The sequence below is a fragment of the Falco naumanni genome, chromosome 13 (genome assembly GCF_017639655.2).
Source record: "Falco naumanni isolate bFalNau1 chromosome 13, bFalNau1.pat, whole genome shotgun sequence".
In the NCBI taxonomy this organism is placed as follows: domain Eukaryota; kingdom Metazoa; phylum Chordata; class Aves; order Falconiformes; family Falconidae; genus Falco; species Falco naumanni.
The window spans coordinates 12,505,793-12,527,561 of record NC_054066.1 but is presented as its reverse complement, the minus strand read 5'-3'; the positions used below and the strand labels follow the sequence as shown (position 1 = coordinate 12,527,561).

The window sequence follows — 21,769 nt, the reverse complement described above, 5'->3', positions numbered from 1 at the left end:
TGTCTTACTTGCTTTGCTATCAGCTTGTTATGGTTTATCTGATCTATTACGAGTAGGAGAAATGATCTCTTTTTCTCTACTGTGGGATTTTATGTGCTTTAAGCCTGTTCTGTATCTCCTCTCTTGGTCCAAGACTGCTTAGATGTAAAAGCAGAAGTACAGGTAAATAAATGTGGACATCAAAAATATACTTAGGTACTATCTTCTAAGTTGAAACCAGGAAGTTTTCAGGAGCAATATAAATGAGTTGAGGCATCAAAAAAGGGAAGATGTAAACAAGGCATAGTAACACTAGTGATGGAATTCAATATCCCCCATGCCTGCCTCCCCACACACCCCAAAGACAAGGGAAAACACATGCACACATATACCTCCCCCCCCCCCCCCCCCCCCCCCCCCCCCGCAACAATCAAGGCACTTGAGTTAAATGTCTTTGATGCTGGTATAATGATTAGGTGCTTATTTAACTCCTGGAGTTAATGAGGAGAAGCTGTCTTTACATTATGTATCTTTGTGGAGTATGAACCTGTGGTAGATGCCTATTTTTGGACAAGATAATATTGTAAGACATGGTTAACATCAGGGCTGGAAGATGGCATCTTATCCATGTTAATAATGTTCTGTGTCTTCCAATGTCAAATCCCTTATGTAATTATCCTATTCAGTATAGAGAGTGTCCCTTCCTGGAAGGTGTGTGCAATGTAACTGAACCTTCTGATCACAGATGAGATGTGGCTATGCATTTAAAGGGAACTAATGAAGAAAGTAACTTAAGGTGCATATTAATAGGCTGTATACTGAAATATAAACTTGGAACTCTGCCTTCCTTGGAGAGCAAATGTTCTCTTCCTCTCTATTTTGAGGATATACTCTGTTACAATCAAATTACTGACTGGGAACTGTAATTGCTCTTTAAAACTTGTTTCAGGTATAATAGCTTGATGAACTCATCCATGGTAAAGGGATGAGGGGAAGGTGGGAAACGGCTAACTTGAACAAGGACCCGCAGTCATAGTCTGCGTGTATAAGCATGATATGATAGTACCTGAGAAGAAGCTGCATAGCTAGGTTTCAGATCTTTAAGTAATACCAGTAATCAAAATAAATGAATGGATGTAATTGAAGGGGCAGGAATACCATTGGTGTACGTAAAAATGCAATTTGATTTGAAGTTAATTAGAAAATTCCTGGAGAAAACCGCATTTCAATTGAATCTCATTTAAAGCAAGTGATAGAAGCTAGGTAACTTTGGCAAACTTTAAGCCAGGATTCCAAGTGTTAAAAGTTGTGCTTTGAAGATCTGCTACATTGTATTCCACAATGTTTTTCATGTTTATGTAATGACTGTGTGTGCTGCTATATCTTAACTCTGGTAGCATTCTGCCCGATTTATTTAGCAGATAGCTTTCTACAGTAAAACACTGGTAGTAACAATGAAGACCTGCATTATACCCTAAGATTATGGATTAAATAAGTTAGTTTCATTCTGTTACTCAGTTATGAAAAGCTGGACAGAAGAACAAATGTATTTCTTTGCCAAAAATAAGATGGCAAAGATCCTTTCTTAAAAGTTGTCATAGAATAAATTTGAAGTTGATATAGTTCTGTTGCATATTCCCTATTTCTCATTTACCTCAAGTGTTTGTAGACTTGCAACTGAATGTAGCCATGTTTCATACTAGAGCCTTGACAGAGGGAGTCCAGCTGAAAACTATTATCATCCCTTTGTAACTAGAATTGGAAGAAGCACTGTTAAGAGAAATGCTGTTTTTTAAAAAAATACATTTAAATAGTTTGTGGAGAGAGTGGCTCTCTTCAGGTTAACTGTGAAGAGGAAAGATGATTTTTGTGGAATTTAGTATGTGAAGGAATGGTACTGCTTAAATGCCTTCCATTAATGTTTAAATACTTGAGCACTATAGTCACAGTAGTAAGGATGGGAGTTTTTTCTTTTTTTTTTAATAGCTTAGGGGTTCTTGACATACTGCCAAAACCAAAGTGGAGTTGGAACAGAATGGGCACTGAAGATTTTGATTTAACTGTGCTGTATGCAGATGAAGTCAAGTAAGCTAGAACCTGAGAACTACTGTATATTTGGAAAGTTAAGTGCAAATGTAGTAATCAGTTAATTTTGAGAGCACACTTAAAATAAATGTAAAGTTGCTTGTGATGCTCCACTGAAGTGACAGGCAAAGTAATCTCAATCTGTCATTTTCAAAACAATGCAATGAACACACTTGTTGCTGTACTTTATTGCTTCCAGAAGCTGTCTGGAGTAGAGTGTATTCTCTTGGTGTATTAGGCTTTTTCCTCTGTCACAGACTTAGCCACAAGCTGTTAAAATTCTTGTAGTTCTAAATAAAGTAGACTGGTATTGGGTAACTTAAGTCAATGCGTAAAATCAATGTAGTTGTATCACCTATTTTTCAAACGTCTTTATTTCATGTATTTTGTTCAGATGAAGCCTGAGTTTCTATTAGACTGAGAACTTACACTTGAATTCTAGCTATGTTTCCTGCTGGCAACAGCTGTATTGTCACCAGAAACACCTGGTCAACTCCCTCAACTTGTTCTTAGCGGTCTGACTGTTCTAATCTAGCATTGTTTCTGTTGTGGTATCTGCTGTATTGTTGCAGTTTTGTGGCCACTTAAAGTTACTGGAAACCCTATTAGATCTCACCTGTACTATTAATGCAAGTAATTCTGATCTTGTTTTAGTGGTGGTAGAGCATTTTAAAAACTTAATCAAAAGTAAGCCAAGTAGGTTGCTGTGCATAGCAAAATTGCTTAATGTATTTTTATCTAAAAGCTGTTCCCCTTCAACTAAGAAATTGTTTCTTCCTTACAGATTTTTAGATTTGCAATATTGTTTTGCTTCAACAAAATTATGTTAGGCTATTTGGAAAGACAGCTCAGTAAGATAGCAAATCAAGCTATATAGCAGGTGATATGGGTAATTGATCTAGCAACAGAGTTAAATCAGTACAGAACTTTCTCTGTTCTGTAACCCCTTCTGAGATTGAAGTTGTCTTGAATGTTGTTAACAACTCAGTTACAAAATATCTATGTTGTCCTTGCATAGTGTTCCTGGGTTTTTGCCTGCTAGTTCTAGGTGGAGATCTTTCTAAAAAAATTGAGTAGCTCATTTGGTTTTCTGATTGTGATAACTCTGGCATATTTCCAACACCCCTACCTCCCTGCACACACATTGGGAGATATCAAACATGAACATATGGGCACAGAGTGACACAGCAGTAGAAGGATCAAATTGGGTAAACAACCTCTGCATAGAATAACCCTATCCAAAAGTGTGGTGTATGGTTTGTGGTTTTTTATTTTTAAATCCTAGGACTTGCTGCTTACTGCAAGAACTTGCTTTGGAGAGCTATCTTCTGCCTTCCCCCCCCAACCCCTTTCCAGCAGAAGGTGTGGGGACAAGTTTTTTTTCCAGAGTTTCAGTGGTAGGTACCATTGGACAGGACAAGAAAAACGTCACAAACTGTAGATAATACAGGTTTGCTTCTTTGCAGTGTCTTCTCTGACTTCTACGTTCTGAGGTGTGGGTGTTAAGATAGCAAGAATGGTGTTTTAGTTATGGCCTTAGCAACAAAGTCAAAGTGGGGGTGGCCTTTGCTAGGAACTGAGCCTTTAAAATACTTTTTGTAGCAGAGTGTCTCAGTCCTGAGCAACATGAGCATCTTGTCTCTGTTGGTTGGCCTAGTAGAACAACAGAACTTGTTATTTGTCAGTTTTTGGTAAGGAGAATGAAGTACTACTGTCTAGGAATAATCTTAGTAAGAGACCTCATAATGCTAGAAGTGTAATCTGCTAATATTATTGGTATATCACTTAAATCTCTTAATTTGCAGCCATCTAAAAAGCAGTTGTGTGTGTAGTTTTTTTTTGTTTTGTTTTTTTTTCATACTTGCTTTTTTAATTCTTCAGCCCTCCTAGGAGATCCTTTCAGAATGTCATTTCTTGAAATGTAGGATCATCTAATTTTCAACCTGCAAGTTTCTCATAACAGTTTTGCCTGCTAACTGCATCAGTGCTGTCTTCTCATCTTAAATAATTTTTTTCTCCTGGTGTTTTACCCTTTGCACTTACAGAAAGCATTTATAACCTTTCTGTTGCCAGGCTAAATAATACTGGCTTTATTAGTCGCCTTCTGTAAGAGTACTTTTCTTTCAACTGGAATTCATCTCTCTTGACCAAGGCCAGCTGTGATGGGATAGAGTATTCCAGATAAATACTTCTTTTGTACAAAAGCACTGGAGAATTCTCAGTTACTCTGTAATAGTGTATATACTTAAGCATTGGTTCATCTTTCTTACCCCCCCTCCTCTCCATTCTTTTCCAGTTATCACTATGTAAGTAACTGTAACATATAGTCACTAATGCTGATGTCAACTGACAAGGGCTTGGCTTATAGCAAAAGTTCTTGTTTTTAGTACTGAGATACAGGATCTCTGTGCTGCTTGGTGGTTTTGTACTTCATATTCGTATCATTGCAAAATTTCTCATTAGAATATTTTACTGTTTTGTACTTTTGACACATACTTACTATTTTGAGGGAGGGGAGGAGGAGATGAAATGGAGCTTTTAAGTCTTGATAGTTTGGAGAACAGCTCTGGCTTTAGATAATCATATCACCTGGGTAGTTATGCTGAAATAAGCAAGGCTGTAACAATAATACAGCTTTCATCTTATTTCATAGTTTCCTTTTATGGGTAATAGTCTGTTCATCATTACAAATACTTTCTGCTGAAGTCATATGATGATGTGTTCTATTTGGATGCTACTTAACAGCAATTGGTTGTTTAAATGGTTAGGGGTTTAAGAAAACAGAAATAAAATAATGGAGGACCTCTCTTCTGTAAGCCTGGAAATAGTAGCAAGAGTCCTGAGTTCTGCCATCAAAAGATCTTTCAATTCTGGAATTTACTGGTGTCCTGTCATTACTGAAATCAGGGTTTCAAGATTTAATTCCATCACAAGTTTAAGGTTATTGCCTGTTTTCTAGTCTTATAAGTGTTTAAGCACCCATAGCTTACAGAAGCTGTCACTTTAAACTTTTTTTGTTTTCCAATGTGGGCCTCTGCACATTAACAAAACCATGAATATCTTGAATCCAGCTATGTCTAAAAGAGAAAGTACTTAATCCAAAATATTCTTGCTCTTCTGTGTGTGTTTGAAACTGACAGGGGTGGAAAGCTCTAGGTTAATAGTCCTCATCAAAGAGTACTTGTACTCTTTTGCTAAACTCTGATTCAGTGAGGGTATCTATCTATCTATATATGTTCATAGAGTAAACAAATATAACTTCATGGCACTACTGACACAGTGGAGGAAGGTAGGCTGTCGTGAAAAGTATTTGGAAGAACCAGTCTTAAATCTTAGTTTCTCAGGAAGGGAGAAGGGCCTGTTCCTGGAAATACTGTGAATGCTAATGGGATCTCTTTTTAAATAGCAGTTTAGTGTTTAGTTGTGTTTTGGTTTTTTTAAGCGAAGTGACAATTCTTCCTTACTGTGTTTTTTTGGATCACTTCAGATTGAAGTACTTTAAATGGCTGACTTTTACCCTAAAATATCTAGTTGGCAGCTAAAGGCTAGCAGGAAGAAAAAAACCAATATGCAGAATTGTGTCTAAGTGTTCAGCTTTATACCATTAAAATCTAGCTGAATTGTCATGAATGTTATAGGTATACCGTGAAAGGCAGTTGCTCCCACAGGTACTGCTGTGTTTAGTTACCTTAAGGGAAGGTGGTCTAAAGATGTTAACTTGCAATACTTAAGCGTTGAACAGCTGAGGCAATGAAATAAAGGACCCAGAGTTTTGTGCCCATCGACTCATGAATGCTCCTCAGAGATCACCGTGTGAGACAAATAGAGAAGATGCGAACTACTGTACTTCTGGTTCTCAATAGCTTCTATGAGACATAAGTGAGTGTATCTTTGCTTTATATTATCCAACTCATTAAAAAAACCTACTTCAGAAGGATTTGGTCTTTCTGTTGACAATATCAAAAGTGGAAAGTGACTAAGGCAAGTCCAGACCTGTGACAAAGTCTTAAGTTTACTTAAATCAAGGTAGTTTGTTACTATGTAATAGTATTCCAGGTTATGGCAACAAACTAAATTTGCACCTACTCTTGGGGGTTTTTGCTGCATTGCTGGGAAGGTTGGTGGCCCAGTTACCAACTAATTTTAAAATAAACATTTGTGGTTGGATGTAGTCTAAGCTGCTTTGTTTTTTATACCTGCATAGACTGGAGTAGTGTTTGTGGTTGGAGAGTAAAGGAGAAGCTGATGTAATTTCAGGTTGCTTCAGCAGAATTCAAAAACTTTTACTGGTGATGGTGATAGTTGGAAGTGTCAAGTTTTAAATAATCTTTATAAACTTTACAGATGTAATTATTTTTTTTATCAGTTTCTGAAGTTTGTGCTGAATTCAAATACACAACTGGTCTGCACAGGCATTAGACTGAAACTAATAGTGGTACTCTATCTCTGTACTTTCTGAGGTAATTGTGTAAACAAAGGGGTTTGAAATAATGTGCTCAAAGGTAGGAACTTTGGATAAATATGTAGCAGTTGGAAAATAATTCCTATGAAGTACACGTGACTTTCACTTAGGTTTTGTATCGGAGGAACTGACTTTCCTTTCTAATTTACTTAGATGACCGCACTCAGTAGGATGTCTCCCAGGAAACGTAGTTGGGTTTTTACTTCCTTCAGTACTGTTGTACTCTTTGTAAGTATAGTGGAGTTCAGCTGAAAAACCGGTAGCGTTAATGCCCTTAAGTCTGGCTTGTTTAGATTTTTTTCTCCTTAGACTGTACTGTCATTTTGGTAGCAAGTTAAATCTTTTATGAAGAGTGTAAGGAAGTGTAATCACCATTAAGCTTAGTTAATGGAGTTACTAAAAAAAAAAAGTGTTGAGCCCAGAATGTCTGTCATACTTGAATATGTACAGAATGTTTATGCTGTCATTTTAATTAATTAGAGAAGTATCCATTATAAAACACACACTACTATACCACATCTGAAATGTTTTTCCAGAAAATAAAAAAAGCACCCCTGAAACTGTCAGGTTCTTATCATTTAGCTATTTAATGTAATAAATAGTCGTACTAGTATATGCTAATAGCATATGCTGTCATTGATATTTGAAATGACAACACCAGACTGCTGTTTTGAAAATTCAGTGTTAGAAGCTTTATACCCTCCACTCTGTAATTAGTCAAAATAGGCATTTAATAGGAAATAGCTGAAAGTGTTTATTAATAGATACCACAAGTTTGGTGAGCAGTGTCTTCATTAACTTTCAGTTCTGTGGGAGAAGTTTGTGCTGGATGACAGATCAAGCTGTCTTCAAATTGCAGTATGCAGTATCTGTGTCCCAAAACTGTTCTGCCAGGGGAGCCCTTAAGTACAAAGAAACAGACAAGCGAAGTTTGAAAGGCATAGAAGAAGGACCCAAAGTTAGTAGTAGTAATTTGGCATGGTAGCTAATGGGGGTTGGAGGTGCTAGGAAATAATTTTTGGGAGAAAAGATTTGCTTCAAAGATCTGAAGTGGGAAAGTAGACGTAGTAAAGATAGTGTGATTACTAGAACACTTCATTGCTCATTAATTATATTTGGCATGGGGATGTGCATGCTCCTAGCTGAGTATCTTTGATTAGCAAAACGGATGTAGGATTCATAAAGGCTGCAGCCTTTATGAAATAACTAAATTTTGCATTTGATAAGATAATGTGTAGAGGGGAGGAAAGGAAGAAACTGTGCTCACTTCTGGGCCTACAGGTATTTTCCTTCTTCCTTCATAAGCCTGCCTATTTCATATTCCTTCTTTAATCTCCGTTCCCTGTGTGCTTTTTATTCAAGTGCTCCAAAGAGAGTTATTCTGTCTTGCGTTGTGATGAAGCTGCCCTCTCCAGTGAAATCTCAGTTTGTCTTGTCTCCCTTACTAGTGTGTTTTATTAAATGACTTAAAATAAATAGTAAAGAGGATGACATGCGGAATAGTTCTGAAGCTATATGAGTGTCTCATGGATATTTTTTTAAAGATAAAAAAAACCAAACCCCAAAACAAAAAGGCAATACATCTTGCGTAGGAGTTAAGTGAAGTCTGCTTCCAATTCAGTATCATCTTCATGGAATGGGATTATTTTCATGTTTTCAAAAATGTCTCTCAGGAGCATGGCAAGATGGATGCATAGGTTTGCTCCAAAGTATTCTATTGTTGATGTACACACAAAATACTTAAAAGAAACACTGTTTTCCTTTTCTCTCTTCCTCACCATGTTATCTTCCAGTCCTAAGCAAGGCCAGGATCAATATGTGGTGTTCAGGGGTGGTAAGTTGTAGTTTTGCTCATAAGGCATAGTTAAGTGTTAGTGTAGGATTAAAGGTCACCTGTATGGGAGGCAACTCTTGAGTGGTCTGACTGGGTCACAGAGCAAATTGCAAGAGCAAAGACTTATCAAATCAGCTATTGTAATATCTAGTTCTTAAATGATAGTTTTGGTGCTAAAGTCAACCTGTGGAAGGCTTACAGCTCTGCTTATTATATCAGAGCTGTAGAGAAGATTTGTATTCTTCTGACACATGTTCTGTATTATTCTTAGGTTGTGAATCCTTTCAGTACATCAGAGAGCAGCAGTTTAGCTGGGAGGTAACAAAAAGCATTGAACAGATTTAGGTAGCATCTATTGGAAAATCTCGTTTCTAGGAAGTAGTCTTTCTTCTGACTTTGAAGCAATTGACTATCGGCAAGGAATTCAGTCTTTGGCATGAATCACCTGGCTATGCTATGACCCTGAGGAAAAATAACTTATTAGTGTCAGCTTGTTAGTTTAGTGAACTATGAAATACAGGCATCATTGTTGCTTCTGCATGGAAAGTGTGTGGGCAGCCTAGGAGAGAGGAGGTAAAAGTTATTGGTGAGGTAAAGCAGAAAAAATGGGCTGGTGGTACTTGCACATATGGGAAGGAAGAGAGGAACTTTGTAGTAGGCTTTTTTGGTTGGTATTAAGGTTTGCTGATGGTGAGTTCTTGTCTAGCTTAATTTTAAGGCTGAGTTTGACATCCTGCTAAAAAGTATTTGAAGGAGCTCTAATATTTACATTTGATCAATATTCAGATTTGCTCAAGTTCAGCATCTTAACCCTCTGTATTCAGGTTCTTGGGACGCTCATTTGCTCTTCCCATACTCTGTGATGCCCACGTATGATGCTTCATTCCACAAACTTGATTTGTTTGTCTAATAACTAATAACACTAAAAAAGTGCGTATGTGCAGAGTGGAATAGACAGTCTCATCAAGGAAGTGTGCCATAAAGCTGAGTAATTCTTTAATAAAGCTTGGTACTCTGGCTTTTGACAACTTGTTCTATGACTGTAAAGGTTGGAACCTTCCAAAAATGCAGTTGTGGAAGCTAACATTTTATGTTCTTTACCATGAAAGAATAGCTCTGAGCACTGTAAAGTCCTGATCCTATCAGTGATAGGATCAGCTTAGACAGCTTAATCCTTAGTGTTTAACAGGTGTTTCTTTAGGAGTGACTTCCTTTTTGTTCAGCTTTACACAGAACAGAACTTCTCTTCTGTTTCTGTCATGGTCATGATTCTCATACAAGGTAAATGTCTTTGTGCCTGTGTCAGTGATCTGGTATGTATATTGAGTTTACTTTTAATTACATCACTGCAAAGTATAATGTTGATGTATAAATTGTTTTGTTTTGGTCGAGAATATGCATGTGTGACACATGATTCCAAGATGTCATTGGTTCGAGCCCTACCTAGTTTAGAAACTTTACACGTGTTTTAATCCATTTGTCATTGCAGTATCCTTGTGATAGCTAAGGATCCATATGCAGTTCCAGTGCTGAGGAAGCCGGAAACTTAACCTGTTTTAATTGGATTTCTTCCTCAACAACTACAATTAAACCACTTCCTAGATTGTATCATGTGGCATAGGAATCTTGCTATACGTCAGGCCTATGACCTTATTGGTGCAGCATTTGTTTAGAAGTCTTGGTTCAGGAGGGTACCATCATCTGCTTGAGATGTCTCAACAGACATCAGCTTGAGTCAGTGCTAAAATTCAGTTATTAGAAAAACAAAAGGAAAACTCCCAAGATCCTCCTGATTTATCCAAAACTCAAAAAGATATTTTGAATAGACAAAGACTTGAGACCCATTCTAGTTACATAGAAAACATGTGAGTACTCCCCTTCCCCTGGAAACATTTTTTTTAAAATTTTTGGTTTTATCGTTGAGGTGTTTCTCTTTAAGACATACTAGTATGAATGAACAGGCTTCTCAACTTTTGGCATTTCTGTATGTAACTTAGTTTGAGGCTGAATATTAACAAAATGAAGATCCAGTCTCCTCCCTCTTTACCTTGTTTTCAAGGTAGATCTGCACTTAAGCCTATAATCTTGGGTTTATCTGTGGCACTTGTCTGGTCTGCAGGTACAAGTCAACTGTTTTTTGTGGTTCTTCTAGCAGTAACTTCTGTAAGATCCAGTTTCTGAATTTCTTCATTCTACTGGCTCATTAAAGGCCTTTTTTTTTTTTTTGTTTTGGGTTTTTTTTTTTTTTCTTTCTGCCTCCCTCCTAGTTGTCTAGAAGACTGCAGAGATCATCTTATGCTAATTTAGACTTTGGGTGGTCAAATCATGTTTTAATAGCTGCTGAGCTTACCAGGTCTCTGTAATTTAAGACACCTTTGTAAAAGTTGATTAGGAACTTGGCAGGGCTTAGGCAACCTGCCATGCTGCAGCTTGGGGCATGTATTGTCTAACAGGCTCTGCAGGTAGGACATGGGTATGTACCGTATCAGTATTTGTCTTGTGCTATTGCTCTTGATTTTACTTAAGGGCTGCATGTGCCAGATGCAGGTGAATGGCAGACTGCAAATAAAGTACAGTCTGGTCCATAAGGTTAGAATCGGGAAGAGGCTTGGTGTTGTAGCAGTAGGTTCTGCATTCAGACTCATAAAGTTGAAGTAAATGGAGCTATGCAGCTCGAAGGCAGCTGAATGTTAAGCACTGGGCAGGACAGACTTAGGAGTGGGTCATGATTTTGGGTACTTTTTGGTTCACTTCCATGACAATAATAAAATCGGGCTTCTAAACTGAAATTTGCACTAATCTCTCAATTGACTTTTTTTTTCACTGGTAATAAATGCCCCCTGCCCCAACTTTGCTGCACCTGTTTACTTGGTCTTAACTTGACCACCTATCTGCTAGCTTGTCTTCATTTTTGGCAGTGTCACCGATTTGTACTTCATGAAGGATTCTGTGCCTTTGTTCATGTGGTCTCACAGAAGGTAAAAACTCCTAATTCAAATCCATTCTCCTCTTCTGAAGAGAATGTTCTCCCTCATGCTTGCCAGGCAGCATGTGGCTTTTTTTAAAAAAAAATTGTTAGTGAAAGCTTAAGTCACTGCACAGATAGTGAATTTTGGCTCCTACTAAGTAAGGGTTTCTAGAGAAGCTGAAAATGAAGGACAGATGAGGTTTTGCTTCTGTTGCATGTGATTTTTTTTTTTTTGTTGTTGTTGTAAGTCTGTTGGAAACAAAGAATTGACATCAATTCACTCTGGGTACAAATAGCAGAGCTTTGGTCAGAATTTGGCAGCTGGAATTGTTCTTTTCCCTTGAAGAGATACTGGTTGCTTTTGTTTAATTAAAAAAAAAAGTGAGTAGTATTTCCATGGCTGCTAACGAGTTGGAACCACAGTTGTATTAGCACCAGGTAGCAGAATTGCATACTGAGAGTCTCATAGTGTAAACTTCTCTGTCTAGCAGCTTGTCAGTAAGCAGCAGTAATTTTAAAGTTCCCGTAGAAGTAAAGTCAGTCTCTTGCTATAGGATCCAATTTGGCAGAGACATTTTGCTCTGTGACACAAGTGTACAGAAGAAAAAAATTTGAACGTACCTATTGCTCACTTTTCCCTTTTTTCTCCGTTGCTGTGCTGAAAGGGAAAGAGATCTGTCAACAGAGACAAAAACTGCTTCGGTGCTTTGCAGCTAATGTTTGCTATGTTTATATGTGCCTGTTCCCTGTGTGTTATAACAAATGTTTCATGTTATTGAGATGGCTTAAATATCTCTAGGCTTCTTAAGCTGAGCTGTTGCTGGCTGACTTGTACCTATCCAGATAAGACTAATCTTTTACTGAATACGGGTAGAGTCAGAAGTTTCTGGGTTCTTATGCTTTTTGGTAATCTTCATATTCTTTTGCAGAAAAAAATGAACTACTGCAAAACTGACAGACTTAAGCAACAGAACTTAAAATAGAACACTAAGAACAGAGAAATTACAGGTGTTGTAAACATAAAAATATTTTCTTGAAGTGTTGAGTCCTGGCATTCTGCCACTGAGAGAGCATTCCCTTTGTTAATGAATTCAAGTCAAACCGTACACTGATGGAAAACTTATTGATCTAGTTTAGACATGTTAAAAGTGGTGACATGGAAAGGTGCCATGAGCTAGGTAGACTAGTTGTACAAATAATCTGATACACCTGAACTTACCTTTGTATCCCGTACAACCATATACAGAATAGAACATGAGCAGCATTTTTTTTTGTTCCTTTAAATTGTCCAGATGAACAACAATGTTCTGTTAACTTCTGCAGGTGCTTTTGTTTTTAGTTAACTTGTGGCCCTTCCCTCCATCCATAGGTTTCTCTTGGTTCTTGAGCTATTTAAATTCTTGTGAGGCACAGTTACAACTGACTATTCATCAGTTGTAAAGCCATCTGCTAACGGTACCTGTGCTACAGTTTTGGGTAGTGCTCTGTTTGCTATTTGACTTTTCCACAGCCCAAAAGGACTCACTAGAATTCTGGCTGTGGTGTACAGGCAAATCCACTGCTCTCCTAAACCAGTGATGTGATGGGTGCTGGGTCTCAGTAATCTTTATGGAACAAGGCTTTAAGCTTCTTCCAGGTCACTGAATATATCTTCAGTTTGCTTTGTTGTATCAGGCCCAGTGAAAGGTCTCTGCAGTCTCAGACTTCAAATTCAACTGACCTGCTTTGAAGCATGAGAGGCCATTCAGCTTCTGCAACTCAGAAGATCTTCCCTGTGTCACAAAACTATTCTTAACACTGGAGCATGTGATAGCATGTATATAGATTTTTTTTTTTTTTTTTTCCTCTTCAACAATACTTCTGGGTTCCCCAGACTATGTATTATCAAGCTATGGTATCTTTTGCACAGATACCTTCCAGTACTTTCACCAGACAGTAGCCAGTAGATACAGTGCTACTCTGTTGGCTTGGGTACATGGTATATATAACCTGTTGGATCACACAGCCCTAACAGCCTGAGCATTCCTCTAGTGAGAAGTGTTGTGCACCTTCTGAGAGTAATTTTCAGTGTTCTTACCTCCTGTGGGAACCTGTAAATCTTCAGTCTGAGGCAATGAATATTGTAACTGCCAGTTAGCAGTGTAGTTCTGTGTAATTCTGAACCATGAGATCACAAATGAAGGTATTCTTATCTCCTTTCCCTTCCTCTTCCGTGCCAAGACTTTTCCCAGTCCTTGTAGGTCATTATGGCATGTATGCATAGATGCAGCCTAGAGAATTCTAACCTGGTGGTATATCCTTTCCATTTCCTAGCCACTTATTTTGCTGATTCTGTGAAGGTGAGCTTCATTGCCACTATTGGCTAGAAGGCTAGGCAAGGTCTAGGCTCTTGAAAGACTGTTTAAGGGAAAGTCTTCTGATGGCTGTTTGTTGTAAAGTCAGTGGAATAAGGGGTAGCTCTGGCTCCTTTACTTCCCCTCCCCCCAGTGGATTCCATAGCTTGAGTGTATTTATGGCCTACTGGTGTTTGAGAAGTTTTCTGCTGTAGCCATACCTCTTTTAATATATGGGGTATTTTTAGGAATGGTTAAGAAGTCCTTCCGCTAATGATTACAGAGTAGCTGAATTAAAAAGAACTAGTCCATTGTAAATGAATCTAGGAAGAATATTGTGCTGAAGCTTCTTTTTTTTTGTCAGCAGTTTGAAAAGATCTGTTGCTGGCTAACAGCTTATGTATTGTATAAAGTTACCCAGTGTAAAAACAGACATGAGTTAGTCCTAAGTCTATAATGTCTTTGGTGACTGGACTGCTGTGATATTTGTAGTTTACATGCCCATTTTACTTCCTCCTCATAGTCTGGGTTACTGGATTATGTTTTTGAGGAACTGAAGGGGAGGGAATGTTTTCTGAGCTATATGCGATTGCAGTGAGCAACAGTCTGAGAGGTTGTCCTTGGGGGGATGGGAAGTGTGTCTTTGCACACCTGTGCATCTACACAGATCTGAGATCTTGTGTTACTTAAACTGACATCTGTTGCATGGCTTCTTATCAAATGCTTCTGCTGAAAATACTGTTTTTCATATATATATATATATAGTCTGTTAGTGATGTCTCTATGCTTCTGTATTTGTCATGATGGTTTGATATCTTAATTTGTGATTATGTCTGTCTTTCCCCCCCCCCCCCCCCCCCCCCCCCCCGTCTTCAAGGGAAATCTCGTGATTCGCCTTTTGCCTTTCTGCTTTTGCTCAGAACTTGGAATATATTTTATCATCATGGTTGGAAACTGTCACTTCTCAGCAGAATGAGAGATCTCTAGTATAATCTAAGGTCCTACTTTAAACAGGAGGTTGGACCAGGTATCTTGAGAGATCCTTTCCAGCCAGGACTTCTAGAATGTTTCAAACTTAACTCTTGTACTCCAGCTGAGCCCTGTGGTTTGAAGAGGAGTTTGCTCTATATGCTGTTAAACTTTGCTTGTCTTCCTGTCAGTATGTTTTAATTGCTTCCAAGAGAACTGATTAAATTGATGCAGCTCTCACTTTGTAGCAATTTTGTGCTAGAAGAGGTGTAGAAATCTGTTTCCTTAACACCCAACATGCTTGTTTTACAAAGAAACTGCCTTGATACCTACTTGTCTGTCTTCCCAGCATTTAGGTAATATTACAGTACTAGAAGGCTGTATAATATTGTTTGTCGTGAAGATTTTCTTCCTGTGTACTGAATTTGTTCTAGTTTGTGTGTCTGTGCATGTATTTCTGTGTGTAGGTTTTTTCTGTAGTATTGGAAAGGGAGAATAAAAAATAATACAGTCCAGCCTAATGTATAATTCACTGATTTTGTGTGCTTTTTTGCATCAAAGGAAGTTAATCTGATAAAAGTAATCACGTGACTCTTACCTGCTGCACTGCATCTGATGATGTAAGCTTTAGTGTACTCTAGCATCTTTAAACCATGTAGACATCTTATGGCTGTTTACGGGGAGAAGGTAGAAATGGAAGCAGATAAGCAGTGTTGCTTTTATTCTTCCAACATAAGGAAGAGCAAGCTTTGTTGTTCCTTAAGGCTCAATGCTTTCATGCAACTGAATAACCCAGGATTTGCGTGAATGCAGCTGCAATTGATACACCTTTTTGTATCTTAGAGCACCTTGCAGTTCAAGGGACAATATCTTTTTTTCCCCTGTTTGTGTATAGAAATTCCCTGCCAGGAGGAAGGGAGGGATGATGAGACTATTGAGATGTCCCTGAAAAATTTTCTAGGGAATCTTCAGGATGCTGTTGTACCCACTCCCTGAATTATTCTATGAACTACTTCTACAAGCAGAAGGCACAAGATGCTGCTAAACTGAGAATACAACCTTCTGCCTGCATGGAGCTTTGACGTGAAATTTATGTTTGGAGGTGAGGACTGCAGTGGAAAAAGAACTGAGCAGAGTGGATAACCATTGAATTTTGAGTACAGTGAGGAAGAATATTGTGTTAAAATCTGCTGCACAAGACTGTTGAAAGCAAGTCAAGACTAAAGAAAGACTAAAAAGTTATCTTAACTAATTTCTGAGTCAACTGGTGAAGTAGTACAAGTAATTGAATGAGTGCTTGCAAGGGAAGAAAATAGGTGTGTATGTTTGTGGGTAAATGATGAGAACCTTTTGAGCAGCAAGCAAAAATGAGGTGCAGCTATGAGATCAGTTTAAAATGAAGAGGTCCAAACCAATTCTGCTGTTAAACCATTTGCATTAAGTTCTTCAGTTGAATTGCAGTTAGTCTCAACTCTTAAATGCATTGTATGCTTATATATTTAGAATGTTGCTACTACCTTAACTGGCTAGACTTGGTACAGATACAGCTGATGAAGTAAATTAATGTTATCTATGTTGAAGGAATAAAAATCTGAAATATTAGACGTAACATTATCTGATAAGTATGCTGAACACTGGATTCTGTATGGCAAGATGGGCAGCTTGCTAGAAGAAAATGTTCTGAACTTAGAAGGCATATAAACATCCTCCTGTCTTTTACTTTGTGCCCCCCTTTTGCCTAATACCGACTTCAGGGCAGTAAGTCTTTGCGATTTTGAGATTTGGTGCAGCAGCATCAAGTAAGGCACTGGGGTTTTTTTGTGGCCAAGGTACAAAAGAAGAAAGTATGCTGACCAGCAGATAACAGGTAATGGAGTATTATAGACGGAAGTGCTAGTCATATCCTTAAATATTTAGCAGTTAGGACTTAAAGAGCCTGAAAAAATCTTGCACTAGCAATACTATTGCATAAAACCTAAAACACCAAAAAAAAAAAACCTGAACAAAAACCCCAGGAACCAAAAAAACCACCTTAAACAAGTTCTAGAGCTCATCTAAGTAGACTAAGAAAGCCTGTTTCTTGTGGAAGGAAAGGGGTTCAATTCCATTTTTACAGGGGTTGTTACCAGTTTGCCTTGTTATGCTGTTAGTGGCCCTAGAGCCTGTTTAAGTGCTTCATTTTACTCATTCTCTTTCCTCTCCGTGGCCTGCATCACAATAGGCTACATCACCGTTCCCAATATCCTTCGGGGAGTGGTTTTGGGTGTTAAGTTAAAAGACAACACAGGCTTGTTCTATAGCTGTCCGTGCCCTCTGCTTCAAAGACATGGAGAAGTGTCAGTTACTTCCTGTTGGCTTCTCTATGAGAAGAAAGATAAAGGCTTCTCTGCGTGTTAACAGGTGGCTTTTTTATCTTGTGTTCCTGTGGAACCTCTCCAAGTAATATGCTGGCTATACGTTAGCTGTAGTTTTCTAATAGGTATGTTAGGTCTACTGAAATTAATTCTAGTTGCCTTCCTATACTGTAACAAAGATGGCTGTTAATGGTAATCAAACAGCATTTACTACAACTCAAGAATACTATGCTAGATAATAACAATTAGATGCCAGTGCTGCTAGATCTTCTCAGAAGATACCTTGTGGGTTTATTAGAAATACCGATTTTTAGAATTCATCCTCAATCTAAAGAGTCTGCTTATGAGGGAAGCATCTGCAGGCCAGTGCTTTGACATCGTTACAGGTAGGAATATGGAATTGTGAAACGCTAATTAAAATGGCTTGTTTACAGAAAATTTTATGCTAGAAGTTCACAAATTGCAAATCCTGTCAACTGTAGCGTGGACGTCTGATGTATAGTTGTAGCTTTTTCTTATTGTGTGTGTGGAGAATGCTTGATGTATTTTAAGACAACTTCCTCAATTGTAACAGGACTGCACTGGTGTATTCAGTCGATCTATCAGGTTGCATATCTCCTTTGAAGGTAGGTATGTAAAGAGGGAGATGAATAAGCTAGCTGCTGGGAGTGAGTCTTACAGATGAAATGACAAGTCTGAATGAGAACAGTTCAGACCTGGGAACCTCAGGAGTCTCTTCTTGTTCTAGCATGTGGAAGACACCATTGTAACCCACTGAAAAGTTCCCTTCCCTACTGGACTAACAGGGTACGTGGTATTGTGTGGCTTCATATGCTTGCAGTGAGACTTAATGTTTTGACGTTAAAGGTTGTAGCTGAATCATGAAGCAGCATTATATTTAAAGGCAAACTGGAAATCATATGGTAACATACTACACAATAAGAAATGCAGTTATGTTAGCTCTGGACATCATCTTGACTTGGCAGATGCCTTGCAGAATAAAACAGCTGCCATTTCATACTTCTGTGCAGCTGAAAATGTCGTGTGTATGACAACACGCTATCTGCATAGCTTCTAAGCATAGCCTACTCAAAGTGGCTGGCTGACCCAGACAGATCAACCTTAAAGTTTCCCTAGACAGCACCAGGACTGCCTGCATGAAGTCTTCTTCAGCTGACCTAGCAGAACTCTGGGGTGAGTGTGTGTTCTTCTTGCAGCCAGTGCAAGGCGATGTAATAGATCTATGGCAACCATTTCGTGGTATGAATGACAGTTTGATGTTGATACCCAATTTCAGCCTCAGCAGACCTTTGTACAGGAGGTAACACTGCTCCCTCCTTTAAGAAAAGGCACAAAAGGTGCCTCCTTGCTGATGTTTATGAAGAGGTGTTTTTTTCATTTTGTGTTTGAATACAAAGAAATGAAGAGAGAATGCATGACTGCATTTGACAGTACCTGTGATTAACTTCAGCTAGACCCTCTAGGGTAGTGCTGGAGCCCTGGCCAGCTTTCAGCCTGGTTAATGCTAGGCTTGTTGTCTCGTATCTGCGGTGTACTCTGAAGAGAATGCTAGCACTTAGGCTCTCCTAAACCTGACTAATCTGGCTGTACCAGCAAGCTGGCATAATTTCCAGCTATAGCAGGCTTTTTTTGTTCCAATGTAAAGTATGTAGATTGTTGTAAAGTATTAGTATATGAAATTGTAGACTGGAGGTGTTCTGTATTTAAAAGCTTTAAACCTTCCTGTTTGTGGGAATATTTGCTATGATTAAGGAGTTAAGGTAAGAGAAAGAGTTTCTCAGTTTCTGAGAAGTAGGGTTTACAGGTATCTCAACTTCCCAGTCATCAAGGCTTCTAGCTATGAGGTTCATTGAAGAACTGTAGTTTGTGGGATGGTGTATTTTATACTCTTGCATTCTTTCAAGTTCTTAATGGTTTGCTAATTTATCTGACTTTCTGCTTTTTCTGTCTGTAGCTGTGTTGAACCTCTTAGCAGAAAGAACACAAAGAACTTTAGAAAGATGCTTTTTGGCTCTTGTGATATGGGGAATTAGCTTGAGGAGCAATTCTTCTGCCTGACTTGTATTCTTGTTTGATTCCTGAAGCTTATCCTGCAGTGGTTGGAAGGGACCTTAAAGATCATCGAGCACCAATCAGCCTTCCATGGGCAGGGACACCTTCCACTAGACCAGGTTGCTCAAAGCCCTATCCAACCTGGCCTTGAACACTTCCAGGGATGGGGCATCCACAGCTTATCTTAAATATTTCTGGCATGCTAACCAGGAGCTTTTAGTACTAGGTTGTATCATTACAGTATAACAAGATTGAGTCTGAGCTAGCAAAGTCCTGATCACTTATTTCTTGCGCTGTGCAGGTGTCTTGATCATTTATATGTGTTCCTTTTGGTATTGTACTAGGTATGTGAAGTAACGTTTGCGTAATACAGATTTATGTGCCTGGTTTCTTATGGCCTGACAGTAAAATGGAATAATTTAGGATTATTTTTTTCCTATTCACTTCTGTTCACTTCTATAGGCTCTTTCAGAGGAATAGTCTATCATAGTCAAGTATTGTCTGGCTTTACTGACAATGCCAGATCTTGAGAGTTATTTTACTGGAGGCATTTGAATTTGAACTGAGCCTTAGTTATCTGTAGCTGAAACATTTTAAACTTTTCCCTGGCAGACTTCTTGCTTACTGTGCTATAGATATAATAGGTACTGAGTCAGCATATAGACTATTGTGTTCTTAAACCTGTTTTTTTTTTTTCCTTCTTATGACTCTTTTCACCTGCAAATACCTTTTTTACCAGATTCCACACAATCGGAAACAGTAAGACTGGATTTGCTAGTTGTGGTCCTGTTGCTATGCTGTCTGTATAGAAATAGCAATTTAGCACAGGATATGAAAGTTACCTTAGCTTCTCAGTGAAGTGAGGCTTGTTCTTGAAATATCTCTGTTTCTGAGGACTGCAGCTGGGTGTTATGGTAGTCTTCCATAAATAACTACCAAAATAATACATATAGACCTGTAGCAGTCACAAAGCAATTCCAAAAGTAGTAATACAAAGTCATAATTGATTATTTTTTAAAATAATTCTGTACACTCATTAATTCTTCTGTCTCGGATACCTTTTCCTGCTAATTAAGCTCTCATGAGTAAGAAGGTCTTGCTCATTATAGCTAGATCTCTTTTCCGGAATTACTGTGTGTCTTTCTTTACACAAATGACAGTTGCATAAATCTGACTAGACAAAGCAGCTGTTTTACAAGCACAGTAGTTTACGTCTGTAATCTTGTGGATACTGCTGATTATTCCTGAAACTGTCATTGTCATCTTCCACAATGAGTTAAAATACTGGAATACTATTGCTCTGTCAAGCATTGAGTTTTACTAGTCAGTGTGCTTTGTCTTAATGTTGACAAATACAGGTTCTCCTAAACCGCATTTGTCTTTGTTTCCTTAAAATAGACACGTGCTAGAAAAGAAGCATGTCATCATAGAATAATTTGGGTTGGAACAGACCTTTTAAAGGTCATCTAGTCCAATAGGTCATCTGTATGCTATATATACAGCAAAGTGGTCGCTCTGTATCAAGGATCTAAATGCTCTTGAGAAGAATCTTGGCCTGTATGTCGTAACTGAAAATTGCCTAAAGGTTTTTGTCTTAAGTTTTTTGTGTTTTGCACGTGCCTCTTCAGGCATGGCTGTGAGTCTTCATGTCACGTGTCCTACAACTGTATCTCTCTTTTCTTTCAGTGAATGATAGTGTCTAGAAAGGGTATGTCCCTTCAGGAGAGAGGTGCCAATGTCCAACCGGCCTAATAACAATCCAGGGGGGTCACTGCGACGTTCACAGAGGAACACTGCTGGGGCCCAGCCACAAGACGACGCAGTAGGAGGAAGGTATGACTGTTATCTATGACTGTGTTCTAATGTATAAAAGCAAAATGGATGTGATTTAATTGAAGTCTTCCACCCTGCAGTCCAAGCGCTGAAACTTAGTGAAATGTTTTTGCCCCTGAAATGCTGTCTGTACTGTTATTGCATGGGATGAAAACATGGATAAATGGCTATCATGCATGTTCAGCATAGCAGTAGTAGCTTTATGGGGAAAAAGCGTAACTGAGCTGTATTTCACAAGTAACAGGTAGTTTCGAATTCATTCCCCCTCTTCCTTTCTGGGTAACAAAACTATGTGGGGGAATGGGACAGGGACGCTCTGGTATGTGAAATCTGGGAGTATCTGTGCCTTGTCACAGAAGTCTGAGTAACTGGCACCTCTGTGTTGCCTGGTGCTGCATATTAATCCTGTGCACATTTGAATAATTTAAGAAAAAAAGGCTTGTCATCCTTTAATATACTTGTACTTTGAGTGAACAAGTGGGCCAGGTTGTATTTGTTCTGTAAGTGGTTGGCTCTACAATGCAGAACAAAGAAGATCCTTGAAACTTATATCTGGATGCTGACTGTATAATTAATGCAATGTCCTTTAAGGAATTAAGAGTCTTCATCTGAGTGTAGCCTGTATGGATAAGTCTCCCTTGAATTTTGTTAAAATACTAGTCTAGTGAAGAAAGGTTATAGTATTATAGTAGGCAGCATCTGTCTGTATTCTACTTCTTCAGGTGTTACTGGTGCAGTCGTTTTAATGTATGTATCTTGGCCTTGGGTTTTTTGGTATAAGAGTATTGTGCCACTGACCTGCAATATTTTAAAACAAAAAAGTTTGTTACTGTGAAGAAATCAGGCCATAACATATAATGAAGACAAGGTGTATTTCTT

At 38.4% G+C, this 21,769-nt stretch overlaps 1 protein-coding gene across 11 annotated transcripts in view; it reads left to right on the top strand.

The window, feature by feature from the left end:
- Window positions 1–21,769, top strand: part of TRIP12 (thyroid hormone receptor interactor 12) — a 79,478-nt gene that overhangs the window by 5,691 nt on the left and 52,018 nt on the right. For 8 of the 11 annotated variants that reach the window (XM_040613329.1, XM_040613324.1, XM_040613318.1 and 5 more), the window contains exon 2: window positions 20,744–20,890. In XM_040613329.1, the coding sequence (XP_040469263.1) occupies window positions 20,793–20,890 (98 nt within the window). In that variant the 5' untranslated portion in view covers window positions 20,744–20,792. Of the gene's footprint in view, window positions 1–3,275; window positions 3,462–15,717; window positions 15,733–17,732; window positions 17,792–20,743; window positions 20,891–21,769 lie in introns of those variants that run through there. The other 3 variants (XM_040613320.1, XM_040613322.1, XM_040613319.1) reach the window with 3 other exon arrangements.